The sequence below is a fragment of the Molossus molossus genome, unplaced genomic scaffold (assembly GCF_014108415.1).
Source record: "Molossus molossus isolate mMolMol1 unplaced genomic scaffold, mMolMol1.p scaffold_m16_p_10, whole genome shotgun sequence".
NCBI classification, from domain to species: Eukaryota; Metazoa; Chordata; class Mammalia; order Chiroptera; family Molossidae; genus Molossus; species Molossus molossus.
Window position 1 is genome coordinate 81,675,473 of NW_023425345.1, and position 14,686 is coordinate 81,690,158.

A 14,686-nucleotide genomic window follows, 5' to 3' on the forward strand; every position below is an offset into this window, starting at 1 on the left:
TTTTCTCTGTGTCATTTTGATTTCATATGCTTTCTATCCTCAGGGAATTCCTCAATACTAGAGTATCAACTTACTAACTTGATAGAAGCTCCTAAATATTTAAAAATGCAATATCCTTGAAAATAAATTACTTTAGTATTTTTCTAGGAGAATTTTATACTAGCTTTATTATTTCAGTTTTAGTATTTGTTTTTAATTTCTCTTTTAGATTATATTTTAATAACATGGCACATTTTGTTTATGTTGACTGCTATTTTTTAATTTTTATTTCAGGAGTTTATTAGAAACTTGCATTTACAAATGGAAGAAGAAAGAACACGATTTGAAGAATTACAGGAAAAAGAAAAAATGCGTTTATTAAAAATGCAGCATAATGCAGCTGTAAAAATTCAAACTAAGTATAGAGCATTTGTGGCCTACCGGAAATATGGCCCAGTGATAAAAGAACAAATAGAAAATAAGAATAGAAAAGCACTAGAGTGGAAAGAAAAGGAAGCAAAAATAAGACAGATAGAAGAAGAAAAACGAAAAAGATTAGAGGAGGAAAAAAGGATAGAAGAAGAGGTACAAAGGCAGCAGCAAGAGGAAAGAAAAAAGCGAGAAAAAGAATATGAAGAGAAAAAGAATATCCTGAGACGAGAAAAAGAGCAACTACTAACCAAAGAGAAAATAAGATTAAAAGAAGATGGAAGAAAACAGCTAATAATAAGTAGAGCAATAAGAAAAGGAGACAATAATACCACAAATCTGACTGTCCAAGATAAATCAAAGAATAAGGATGAAATAGCCGAAGTGCTAGGGGCTGAAAAGAAGTGGGAAGCTGCTCCCCTTAGGCTAGTTGAAAAGTTGAATGAGGAAGAGAATGCAGGTAGACAACTTGTACTGAGAGAATCAATACAAGTGCAATTAAAAGAATATATATCAAACCAAGCAATATTGGCAGAATTCAAAATGGAGGGAAAAAATGAAAACCTAGCAAAACAACAACGTTCAGAGAACTTGGTCAAGCAAGAAAGAAAATATGAAAATATAGATCAAAAAACTGAATTGGAAAACCTAGATCTAAAAGAACATGTAAAAGCACAGTTTCAGCTGCAAGAATTATTCTGTCCAATACAAAAAGAAGAAAACATGAAGGCTGCCATAAATGAGAATATAATACAAGAAACTCAAATAGTAGGACATAATCAAGAAATTAATGAGGTAAATAACAACGAAGCACAGAAAATAATCAAAGATAATCAACAGAGTAAGACACAAAAAGTAGAAAAAGAAGAGATGTTAGAACAGAATGGAACATTATATAAAGAGGGTAACATTTCAGTGATTTCAATGAATCAGAATGTACTACCACTAAAATTAGAACACTCTGAATATATAGGGGAAAATGTAACACTACAAGGAAAAGAACTTGATTTAAAATCCAAAGAAACTGAGGAGAACCCAAAAGACAGTGCTCTGGATAGTGACGTAATTTTTAATGCCAGCGATTCTCTGATAAATGTAGAAAGCGAAATAAACAAGCAAAATTATAGTTTAGGTAGAAATGCTTCTTGTGAAGACTTGAGTGGCTATAGTACAAAAAACTCCTTGGTTTTTAAAGAAGTAAACCCTCCGAAATCTCAGATTAAAGAAATTCCAGAAGAATGTCATGAAGATAGAGCTGAATGTGACAGTGTTGTGACCTGCTCTACACGGGAACCAACACTTCTGTCCTCTATCGAAGAAAAGAGGCTAGCTTGGCTAACATCATTTAAACCCTGGCTGGAAATTTTCAAGCAAAATCAACAAAGGAAGGTTGTTAAGAGGAAGAGACTTGTGAAATGCCCAGCCAACACACTGCCCCCTTTGAATACACTAGAAATTCTTCAGTGTGGCCCCTGGACTACTTTGCAGCAGGTATTCTGTAATTTTTGTAATACATTGTCTTCTTTAATTGCAATTAGTTTTCTAGATGCAACTTTTTGAATCTTAGTAGAAGGCATATTTTATTTTCAATAATTCTATCCCTAACCATCGAAGTTGCTGATGAAATGTTTGCCTCCATTTGAGAGGGGATATGTTTAAAAGATCTCAATTTAAATTATTAAGGGCATCTTCTCCTTCAGTGAATCACTATTAAAAACTTTTACTTATATCTCGAAACCTGTGTTTAAGTGCCCTACAGTCATTATTCAGTTTCTAGGGGTGGGGGCATCTAGGAATGTAGGGTTGAGGAAGAAATAGGACATTTCCCAGCTCATACTGTTAGGAGTTTGCTTTAGTCTTGAGCCACAGCACCACCTAGTGGTTTCTTTTGGAATGAAATGGATTTCCCTGTATTTGAAAAGTACTATGAAGAAAGCGATTATAATAGAAGACTCGAGAATTTCTATAAAAACATAATTATTTAGTCATGTGTTATGTAAACAAGGTCGATATATGCCTGACATTTAAAATAGTTGTCACCAAATGCAACTAGTTTTCTATTTTTATGAAGTCCATACTTTCCATCAAAATTAAGACAGAAACTAACAAATGTGTAGAAAAACAGGGAAGAATATTTCAAATAGTGGAATATAAAATAGGGCTATGATTTAAAAACATATTTAGCTAGGGCCTGAAACACAAGTGTATTAATATTTTTTTAGCTTTTATATATATAGAAAAGGAAACATTCATATGGATATATATGCATGATTTTATTATTCACTCAGCAAATAGTCATCTGTCTAATATGATTGGTCAATATTAACTGTTGGAACAAAGGGAAAAATACAAAACTCAGTCTTAGGAACTTACTGTGGTAGAGAAAAAGGTATTCAAGAAATAAACATACAGATAAATACAAATCTTGACGATTGTTATAAATAAGATTTCAGGGTATTTTGTGAGAAGATAAGATAATGGGGTTTAAAGAGATCACTGAGGTATGAAAGAACAGTGTAAAGAACAAGCAATACTTTGAAGTGTCTTCTCTTTTCTAGGTAATGTATTTGCTATATCCATCAGATCTATAGAATCTCTGATTAGCTCTTCTGTTTTTTATCTTTGGTTACGTTATCTTTGGAGTCATTCTTTTTCTACTTTCCCAAAGATGTTGCTGCAGGCTTTCTTAAGTAATGACATGAGCTACTAACTATTTTATTTAAATAAATTTTCCTCATGAATATCTGTTTGGCTAAACATGAGTGACAGCTTTGTACCTACAGTGTACTTGTTTCAAAAGTAAAACCCAAGTTAGGGAGACATAGTGCTCTCCTTCATTGTGGATCTCTGTTTTGTTCAGTCAGTCCTTTGGACATTAAAATGTGTGAACTTTCTCTTTGGTATTCTGCCCACTCAGTTCTTTCTATGGAACTCTCGTCAATTTACATAAGGTGAGAACTAACCCACTTCTCAGAGCTTAACCCCCAAAACAGTAATGTGTACACGGATCACCTAGGTTGATTCTGATTTCTTAGGTCTGGTGATCAATCCCAATGTTCCGCATTTTACAGCCACCCTGTGTGATGCTGTTGAGGCTGGTCCACTGACTAACTGGAGTAGCAGTGTTCTAAAGAATCCTGTAGTCCTCTGACCACCACTCAAAGCAACTACTTCGAACATTTAATTTTTCCTTGAAGCCTCAAAATATACAGAATACAGATGAAAAATATATGCAGATGTGCAATATAAATATTGAAGTATTGTAAAATATCAGCATGTAAGGACTCTGGCATGGCTTATCTGATGGCTTATCTTGGTGTTTTTATTCACTACTACTACTGACCTATGACTCACTTTATTACTCTGGTTTTCTAATCTTTTATCTTTAGAGCGTGTTCTTATCTGAGCACCCATTGCCATAGTTGGAAGGTACTTCTGGAGAGGACCTTTAGAAAAGTTTACTCCTGTGGAATTTCACTCAGTAATGAATTTATTTTGCTTGTGTTAATCTCTATAAACTGAGAGGGGCAATACCTACTTTATAGGACTATTGCGTTTAAAACACTATATATGAAGAATACAGTCTAGAGCTCCTAATTTATATAATAGTCATTGTCAAACGTGGATCCCAAGTATCTGATCAAAAAGGCAAGTGGATTTTTGAGAGCTACCTAATAGCCTCTTCCATCAAAGAAGTTCTTAAATTGAAAATGTTGGACCAGCCACTCTATGCAATAATATCACAAAAGGATATGACTGAAGACCAGTGATTATTGACAACTAATATATTTTAGTTTTTCCTAGTTTTACTGTTTTAACTACTTTTCTTTTTATTTTTGGTATTTTGCTCCTAATGGTAACTTGCTTTACCAGAAAAAAAAAAAAAGTACTGAGCTTAAGGTTTTTAATTTTGTTTTAATCCTCATCCAAGAACATGTTTTTTATTGATTCTAGAGAGAAAGGAAAGAAGAGAGAGAGAGAAACATAGATCCATATGCTCCCCAACTGGGGATCAAGCCTGCAGCCTGGGTATGTGCCCTCACCGGGAGCGACCCTTTGGTGCACAGGACGACACTGTGCCACACCTGCCAGGGCAGGAATTTTTTATATGTCCTTTTAACATGGCACAAACATTTTAGCAGCTGATTTACTTTGAGACAAGCATGCCTCATTTTCCTTATACAAGCAAGTTGTAATAAACTGGTGTTGTGATGGTATACAACTTACTTGAGATTAGATTCTCTTTCACTTAATCCACTATCATACCTTGCATTCAATCTCTGCAGCTAATTTTTAAAACAATATCATTTTTTCAGGTTTATAGATCAGAGATTTGGCACTGAACAGATGTTCTGCAAAAAGTGAAACATAGTCATTGCTTTTGTTACTTTTGGAATTTCAGTTTATCGTAGGTGACTGACACACCTTGGGTTGAACTCAAGAATAATTGAGAATGAATGCACCACAAGCTGTCAAGGATTTGGGGAAATAGAGATGATTAAGGTGAAAATTGATTTGTGATTTTTTGTTAAGATAGATCTATAGATCTATAGGTGGAATGGTACATTTTCAAGTCATAAAAGTATTAATTTTTCAAATATTGTGTATTACCCTTTATAAGGGAAAGAAGCTATGAATACTATAAATATATATTTAGATTTTCCACGGAGCTAGTTCAGTTTGTTCATTGATTTTGTTTTTAAATTTTAATTATTTAAAAAAATCCTCACCAGGGGATAAGTTTATTGTTGTTTGTTGGTTTTTATTTATTTATTTATTTATTTATCCTCACCAGAGGACATTTTTTGCATTTATCTTCAGATAGAGCGGGAGGGAGAGAGAGGGGAAGAGAGAGAGAGAAACATCGACGTGAGAGAGGCACATTGACTGGCTGCCACACACACAACCCCAACCCGGCCGGGGACAAACTGCAACCAAGGTACATACCCTTAGTGGGAACCGAACCCGGGACACTCCAGTCCTTGGGCCGACGCTCTAACCGCTGAGCCAAACCTGCCAGGGATGTTTTTAATTAATTTTAGGGAGAGAGAGAGAGAAGCATCCATGTGCAAAATAAATATCAATTGGTTGCCTCCTATAGGTGCCGGACCCTGGATCAAACCCACAACCTAGGTATGTGCTCTGGCCAGGAATCAAACCTGCACCTTTTCTGGTGTATAGGACAATGCTCCAACCAACTGAACTACCATGCCAGGCTGTTCATTCATTTATTTAAGAAACATTTAGTGAATATTCACTATGCTTTCAGTTGCTCTTTTTCACGTTGACCATACATTGTTATGAACACCTATGAGAATTAATTATATATCGACTTTACTCTTTGGAGCATAGAGCCCTTCTATTTATTTTATCATCATCATGCAAATGATTCATGTAAAGCATTGTTTTGATCTCATAAGTTAGGAAAATCTAGAGTGGAGTAGTGAATAAATTGCTGTATCCAAAGGAAATTGTAAACATTTTCAATAAAAGGAAGGAGGGAATATTATGAACCGCCTCCTATTCAAAAGTGGATACCATTAACAAGAACACGCAGCAGCTGTCACTTCGGCACCATAATTAAACTAGCAAATTGCACATCGTAATAACTAGAACTTACTTGTGTTTATACATTTAACTGTAAGGAGCATGTTATTAAATCAGGAAGAATAATATAAATTATAAGGTAGAGTAACATTTATTACTGTAAAGCTGCAGTTACAGAGTTTTCAGTTTCTAGGTGTTCAATTTGAAAAAGTGTGTTAGTTTTTTAGTGTAGAATCAGTTTTCCAAATACAGAATTTATAGTATTTCTTTGTGGACAAATTAAATGGACATTACTCAGCAGTTATCTGGTCACAAGTGGATGAATATTTTTCTTTCTAAGAAGCTATATAAACATTAGTTTCAAAAGTTGTTATAGATTTATTTTTTAATTACAGCTGACATGCAGTTTTATATTAATTTCAGGTGTACAACACAGTGCTTGGACATTTATATACTTTACAGAAACGATCACCCCAAATAAGTGTGGTGACCCATCCGACTCCATACATGGTTGTGACAACACTGTTGACTATATTCCCTACGCTCTACTTCACATCCCCGTGACTGTTTGGTTTAGTAACTTGCAATTTGACTTCTTAATCTTTCACTTTTTTCACACGTCTCCCAGCTCCTTCTCATCTGGCCACCACCAATTTGTTCTCTGTATCTATGAGCTGGTTTTTGTTTTGTTTGTTTATTTTGTCTTTTAGAGTCCATGTATTAGTGCGATCATATGGAATTTGTCTTTCTTTTTCTGACTTAACACTTATTTTGATCTTCCTTCTTACTTCCCTCTTAGGTCTCTCATCTGTATCACCTCCTTCTGCCCTAAAATACATGCTGGAGGTGCTGACATATTCTCTCACTTTTGTTTCAGTGGGAGTGGATATATTTTACCCTTTTTCTTGAAAAATATTTTCACTAATAAAAGATGTTTAGATTATGAACAATTGAGAAATTCCTAAAATAATTATGAAACTAAAAACTTTTATTCACCCAAACTTTAAAAAATATTGATTGTTGCTTTTGCTATTTAAGCAGGGAGTAGACTTAATAAGTTATTTATACATTCATGGACATGTGGTCTTCCTATTCATTCATGTACATTTGTAAATTAAAAACTTTTAGTTTAATACCACGCACAGGAAATTTTTATCTGAAGAGGAGTTATGGAACTTAACATTTTATATGTTTTTTCACTTTTTCTGAAGCAATAATGCTTTCAATTTCAACTGAACAATTTTTGAATTTCTATGTTGACTATGGTATATACTAGACTCTTCTTATAAAGCTAATAATTTTTATTTTTATTTTCTCTTACTCTATTTTCCTTTATTTTATTTTAATTTTTCTGTCACCATTTATTCCCTCTATATTAACCTACACCTCCACTCACCCCCCTTGCCACCACACTGTTGTCCCTGTCCACGAGTTCTTTCTCTTTTTTTCTTTTTTGTTCAATCCCTCCGCCATGCCCCTCCCCCAACACTGCTAATAATTTGTTGTTGTTAATCCTTACCCAAGGATATTTTTCCATTGATTTTTAGATAGAATGAAAGGGAGGGAAGGAGAGAGAAATTTCGATGGGAGAGACAGATTGATTGGTTACCTCCCTCATGTGACCCCAACCAGGGCCGGGGATGGAACCTGAAACCCAGATACCCGTCCTTGCCCAGGGATTGAACCTGCCACCTTTTGGTCTATAGGCCAATACTCTAACCACTGAGCCAAACTGACCAGGGCAATACTTTTTAAATTGTTATTCAGCACATGGGAAACCTGGCCTTAGGATTTTTGATGTGGCAATATGTCAAAAATCACTTACTATAAAGTGATTTATATAGTTATTTTAGTGCATAGTCTCAATTACAGTAAAAACCAACACATTTATTACATCACTCCACTGCCCTTTAACTTAGGTGAGAATTCTTGAGTTTTATAAGTGGAGTGCTTTTTTGTAATCCAAAAATATTTCTGTCTGACATATTCTTGTAGAACAGTAAATGTAGTCTTTAATATACTTACCATAAAGTTGAATATATTCTTTGATGTTGAGTTTTCTTTAGTTAAAAAAACTTAAACCAAAAAGACAGAAGGTACCTTAAGAAAATAAGCTTTATGAAGTAATGAGTCTATAGGAATATCTCAATAATATGAAATATTGCGAATGTATGGTCTTCAAATGTTTGAAAAATATGGAAAAAATTATCACTCATGATTTGTTTTACCACAGATACTATATGCTTGGGTATATTACATTATTCAGTAATAAAGAATGATTCATACCTTTATAGTATAGAGGACTTGTAAGAGAATGTTGTTTGTATTCCATAGTTCAGGTCCCAAAGACCCCAAAGTCTCATCAACTTATGGCATCAGGCTCAGACTTGAAGCAGAGAATCATCTCATTTAAATCAGATCCAAGCGGAGATGATCTGCTCAGATAGATGATCTGCTCTGAACTCAGAGATTGTTATTGTTAGATAATGTTCAATTTTCTGGAATTCTCTAGGTTACAAGAGTAACATTTCAAGATTTGCCTGGTTGTAGTCTTTCCACACTGGCAGAGTGCACAAATCTTCAGTTTCTTTCTCTTCGACGCTGTGGCTTAACTTCTTTGCACAGCCTGAATAACTGCAAAAAACTGAAGTACATTGATGTACAGGTATGTCCTCTGTTCTCATTGTTTATCTTGTATTAAAATATAAAATGGATTAATCTTTGCATTTCAGAAATGAGTATTTGGGGGGAAAAACATTTACTAAAAAAACATGTAACTTGTGCTGTAGAGATCAAGGGCCAAAATTTCTTCGAACCATAGAGGGAAAATAATTAGGCAGTATGACCTGGAAATTATGTACCTCTATTTGTAGATTATTGTTCTTGTTACTTTTTACTATATAACAAATTACCATATTACTTAGTAAATTAAAACAGCAACCATTTTATTTGTTCATGGTTCTGGTGACCATGAATGGAGGCCAGGATCGTCTGGGCATTTCTTCTGCTTCATATTGTGTTGATTGGATCTCCTAGGTAATTGGCAGGAGGGGGTGGAATGTCTAAAATACCTTCTCTTTCTGATTGGTACCCTGGGAGTTCATCTGTTCCTTAATAAGGACTCAGTTTAGCTCCATGGTAATGGTTTTCTGTGACTCCTAATTCTGCACACTGGGCGTTTCACTCCATCCTCAAGGCATACTTCCTTGTCCTCAAGAAGTGTTTCATGTAGCAGCTGAGAATTGTTCTCAGCCAGTTTCTTTACCATAGAAGGTGTGTGTCGGGGGGTACCTAAAGGCTTCTTTTAATTTTGATTTATATTATTTTAAGTTCAAACTTGTGGTGCTTTTACCAATATGATTTTCTTTTAAAACACTGTGAGCTTTCTATGCTTCTTAAGTTCCCTCCATTAGACAAAGGCTATACTCATAAATATCTTTGAGAGAGATGCTGTGGGATTATACCCTTAAGATACATAAAAGTTCATTTATCTTTCTGGGGTCTTAAAAAAGAGAATTGCTGTTGCATTCTTGACACATGATCTTGACACTGAAATCAATATGTATGTATTAGACACATATGTGTAGTAAAATTATAAACCTATGCATGAGATGTATACTTAATTCATGATACAGAGGAAGTGACTGAGGAGGGGAAGAGAGGAGATTTCAACTTTTTCAGTGATATTATTATTTTTTTAAATAACAGTTTTGTATAGGAACTATGACCAAATGTTATTATTCATTTAGATTGAAATATGTTGTTATATGAGTCTTTGTATTTTCTATATATTAAGATTATTAATAAATACAAAATCAGTTAATTATTTATTTGGTTACTCAATATTTTTCTTTAGCTAATATAACATTTTGCATAGTTATCTTAAAAGTTAGAGATTTAGATATTTATTTGGAGATTACATCTCGTCCTTTTTTCAGGGTTTAAATTTTGTAAATAAGCCACTGAAATAAAACCAATAACATTTGTTCCTTGTTTTAGGAAAATAATATTGAGACTATCAACTGTGAAAATTTGGAAAATCTCTGTGTTGTTCTTCTTAATAAAAATCAACTGACTTCTTTGCATGGTATGGATGGCTGCACTAATATCCAAGATCTTGAACTTTCACATAATAAAATCACTCGAATTGGTGAGAGCAATGGAATTTTAATATATAGACATCTATTTCTCATGATTCCATTTTGTTTCATTTATGCATTTGAAAGAATAGCATACCATCCATTATTTGTTTATTTTGTTAATGCTTAATTATTTAATATTTTATCCTGATTTATCAAGGAAATAAACCAGCTCTTGGTTTCAGTGATCTTTCATATTGTTTTTTGTTTTTTAACTCTATTTCATTTATTTCTTCTCTGATGATACTAGTTCCCTCCTTCTACTGACTCTGGGCTTTGTTCGTTGTGCTTTTATAAGTTCCTTTAAGTGTAAAGTTTGATTGTTTATTTGAGCTTTTTCTTGTTTCTTGAAATAGGTCTTTAATGCTATGAATTTCCCTCCCTATTAGGACTGCTTTCTCTATGTTCCACAGGTTTTGGGTTTCTGTGTTCTCCTTTTCATTTGGGTCATTGTACCTTCTGATTTCTTCCTTGATCTCACAGTTAACCCATTCATTGTTTAGTAACGTGTTATTTAGCACCCTTGTCTTTGTGTGCTTTATAGTTTTCTTCTTGCAATTGATATCAAGTTTCATAGCATTATGGTCAGAGAAGTTGCTTGATATGATTTCAGTCTTCTTAAATTTATTGAGACTTGTTTTGTGTCCTAACTTGTGGTCTATCCTAGAAAACGTTCCATGTGCACATGAAAAGAATGAATATTCTGCTGGTGAGGTGGAAGGCTCTGAAGATATCAATTAAATGCATTTGATCTAGTGTGTCATTTAAGGCTGCCATCTCCTTATTGATTTTTTGTCTGAAAGATCTATCCATTGATGCCAATAGGGTGTTAAAATTCCCTACTATAACTGGATTACTGGCAATCTCTCCCTTTATATCCATCAAGATTTGCTTTACATATTTAGGTGCTCCCATATTGGGTGATAAATGTTTACAAGGTTTTTATCCTCTTGTTGGATTGATTCCTTTTTCATTGTGTAGTGTCCTCCTTTTTCTCTTATTATAGCCTTAGTTTTAAAGTCTATTTTGTCAGATGAAAGTATTGCTACCCCATCTTTTTTCCCTTTCCATTTGCATGAAACATCTTTTTCTATTCCTTTATTTTTAGTCTGTGTGTATCTTCTGTTCTGTGGTGAGTCTCTTGAAGGCAGCATATACATGGTATTTTGTTTTTATCTATTTAGCTACCTTATGTCTTTTTATTGGAGCATTTAAGGTATTTACATTTAAAGTGATTATTGATAGGTACATATGTATTGCCATTTTATTTTATTTTTTTACTTATGTTCCTTTGTGTGTGTGTTTTCTTTTTCTTCTTCTTCTTCTTTTTTTTTTCTTCTTCCACTTCTTAAAGCAAGCCCTTTTACATTTCTTGTAATACTGGTTTGGTGGTAACAAACTCCTTTAGCTTTTTCTTTTCTGGGAAGCTCTTTATTTCTCCTTCAATTTTAAATGATAAAATTGCTGTGTAAAGTAGCTTTAGTTGTAGATACTTGTTTTTATCACTTTGAATATTTCATGCCAATCCCTTCTGGCCTGAAATATTTCTGTTGAGGAATTAATTGACAGTCTTATAGGAGCTCCCTTGTAGGTAACTGACTGCATTTCTCTTGCAGTTTTTAAGATTCTCTCTTTGTATTTAACTTTTGTCATTTTCATTATGATGTGTCTTGGTGTGGGCCTTTTTGGATTCATCTTGTTTGGGACTCTCTGCATTTCCTGGACTTGTATGTCTTTCTCCTTTGCCAGGTTAGGGAAGTTTTCAGACATTATTTCTTCAAATAGTTTCTTGATTCCTTGCTCTCGCTTTTCTCTCCTTCTGGTACTCCTATGATGTGGATGTTGTTATGTTTATGTTGTCCCAAAGATCCCTTAAACTATTCTCATTTCTTTTTAAGTCTTTTTTCTTATTCCTTCTCTGATCGGATTTTTTTTTTTTCTATTTTGTCTTCCAAATCACTGACTCAACCTTCTACTTCATTGAGTCTGCTGTTTATTATTTCCAGTGTATTCTTTATTCAGATATGGCATTCTTCATTTCTGACTTGTCCTTGTTATGGTTTCTATATCATTTTTCATAGTGTTGAGCATGTTTATAATCATTACTCTGAACTCTATGTCTGATAAATTGCTTACCTCCACTTCATTTAGTTCTTTTTCTGGAAAATTCCCTTGTTCCTTCATCTGGTGCCTATTTCTTTGTCTCCCCATATTGGCTGCTTGTTGGTGTTTGTTTCTATGTATTAGATAGATCTGCTATGACTCCCAGTCTCAGTAGGGAGGCCTTATGTAGTAGGTGACCTGTGGGACCCAGGTGCACAATCTCTCTGATCACCAAACTGGTGCTCTAAGAATGTCCTTTGTGTTCATTGTGTGGGCTCACCTGCTTTAATTGAGTCTTGATTGTCCATTTATGCATGGGCTCAACTCTTGAGCTAGTTCACATTAGGACTCAACCCCCAACACAGTGTGTAGGCTGCTGTGTAGGCACTGATCACATGAAGGGGATTTTGCCTCAGCAGGATTTTGTGCCTGCCAATATCAGCCTGTGGATATGCTTCTTGTGAAGCTTATTGGGTCCTGCTCTGTTGTGTTCTGAAGCTGGCCACAGGGTATATTGGTTTTGTACCTCTTTGGAAGTCTCTGGTGCAGGTCAATGTCAGATGCTGTCTGTGACTGGCCCTGAGCAAGCTGTTTTGAAGTATCAGTAGCTCCCTCTGCTGAGCCTTGATGATTGTGGAAAGGACCAAGCTGTGCACAAAGGTCTACTTTTACTAACCTGGGCCCAGGAGCAAGTCAGGCAAAAACTCAAAGCACCCAGAAATTTGCCTCTCCCTGCAGGCTGTCTGTTAGTCTCCATCACCTAATGAACTTCTGGCTATATTCCTCAGTAGGGCATAAGCTCCACAGGGTAGGGTGAGAGGGGGACACCAATTGGCGAGGTTATTGCTTTCCCCCAGGCTAATGCTACATTATTGGGAATGTCTGCCTAAGAAAGATGCCTTTTGAAGTATGAGGGAGTGACTCAGCACAGGGATCCTGGTGGCATCCCCTCAGCTTTATCCCCAGAGCCACCAATGCAATTCTCCTCCTGCAGCTGTAATCTACTCAGCCCTCCCTCTGCCAGAGCCCAAGGTGAGTGGCTATAAATAAAATTTTGTGTGTTGGTCCTTTAACAGAGTGCCTGTGTTTCTAGTCATCTCTCCCTGGAGGACAGAAATCATACTGCTTTTCACAACCAGATGTTATATGGGCACCTTTATTGGTTCTTGTGCTCTGGGCTGGGGAGCCCAGCTTGGGGTTCAGACCCAAGACTTCTCAGAGGGACCCCCCTGCAGCTGAGATATCCCTCCAGAATTTTAGCTGCTGCCTGTGGAAGCCCGGTCAGCCCTCTCGCATCTCTCTACTTTCTACCAATCTCAGTGTGGCCTCCTCTTTAAATTCTTGGTTATAAGGTTTCTCTCCTGCTAGTCTTTTGGTTATTCAGGATGATTTTTCTATATTTTATTATAATGCCAGTTTGGTCTTGGGAGACAGTCAGTGTAGCTTCTACCTATACGGCCACCATTTTGGAATCTATCCAATATCAGTTTTGTTTGTTTGCTTATATTCTGTTTTTTCTTTCATTAATATTGAAAATTTTAAACATTTACAAAATAAATACACAAAGATTCCATATAACTAGGTTCAACATTCACTTCATCATTACTTTTTTTTGTTCTTATTTTCTCTTTTTAAAAGCAGCCCCCCAAATTATATAATTTACTCCTTCATGCTTCAGGAGATGGTTTTGAATAATATGGTCCATTCTTACTTAACCACAGTGCATTGTCACACCTATTACAATTAATGGTGATACCTTGTATCAACTGATCATACATAATTCAAAATTGTATGAATTGATTTGAAACATAATATAAGCAATGACCACATATTATATTTACACAGGTCTTTGAAGTCTCTCCAATCTGCATTAATCTTCCCATTTTTTCCCACATGCCATTGATTTATTAGAGAACCTATATTAATTGTTCTATACAATGTCCACATTCTGGATTTGTCCATTTACTTCCTTTTAGTGTCAATGGAATTGTTTCACCAAGCCCCGGATTTAATGGAAATGGAGGTTAGCTCAACAGCCTTGATTAGATTCAAATTCAGTCATTTTAGCAGGACTTTGTCATAGGTGGTGCTCTGTGTGTCATATTGCCTTTCATTAGGAGTCATGTAGTGTTTGTTTGGTTTTGATGATGCTACAATTTACATTGGGTACACCTAGAAATAGCCTAAACCCTCCATTATAATGATCTCCATCAAGCTCTTGCATATTGCTTCTATACATTGATTATTGTGGCCCAAATCAATTAATGCAATGAAGAATGCAACAAGTGAGTTTTCTAATTTGATCATTCCTTTCACATTTTTAAAAATTGTAATCCTTTATTTAATAAGAACTATTTAGTTATCTTGAACTAGTTTGTAGAGGAAAGACAGAGATAAATGCCTCTCTTTATATAGACAAAATGTTTGCATTAAAGTGTTAGAGGCCCTCGTTAATCTCAGTGGTGCTAAATAAATTGTTTTGTTTTATT

General features: G+C 35.0%; 1 protein-coding gene across 1 annotated transcript in view; it reads left to right on the forward strand.

Moving 5' to 3' along the window:
* LRRIQ1 (leucine rich repeats and IQ motif containing 1) overlaps positions 1–14,686 on the forward strand; it is a 201,070-nt gene that overhangs the window by 21,256 nt on the left and 165,128 nt on the right. Inside the window, exons 7-9 of the mRNA XM_036252998.1 lie at positions 274–1,899; positions 8,468–8,620; positions 9,955–10,105. Of these exons, the coding sequence (XP_036108891.1) occupies positions 274–1,899; positions 8,468–8,620; positions 9,955–10,105 (1,930 nt within the window). The remainder of the gene's footprint in view (positions 1–273; positions 1,900–8,467; positions 8,621–9,954; positions 10,106–14,686) is intronic.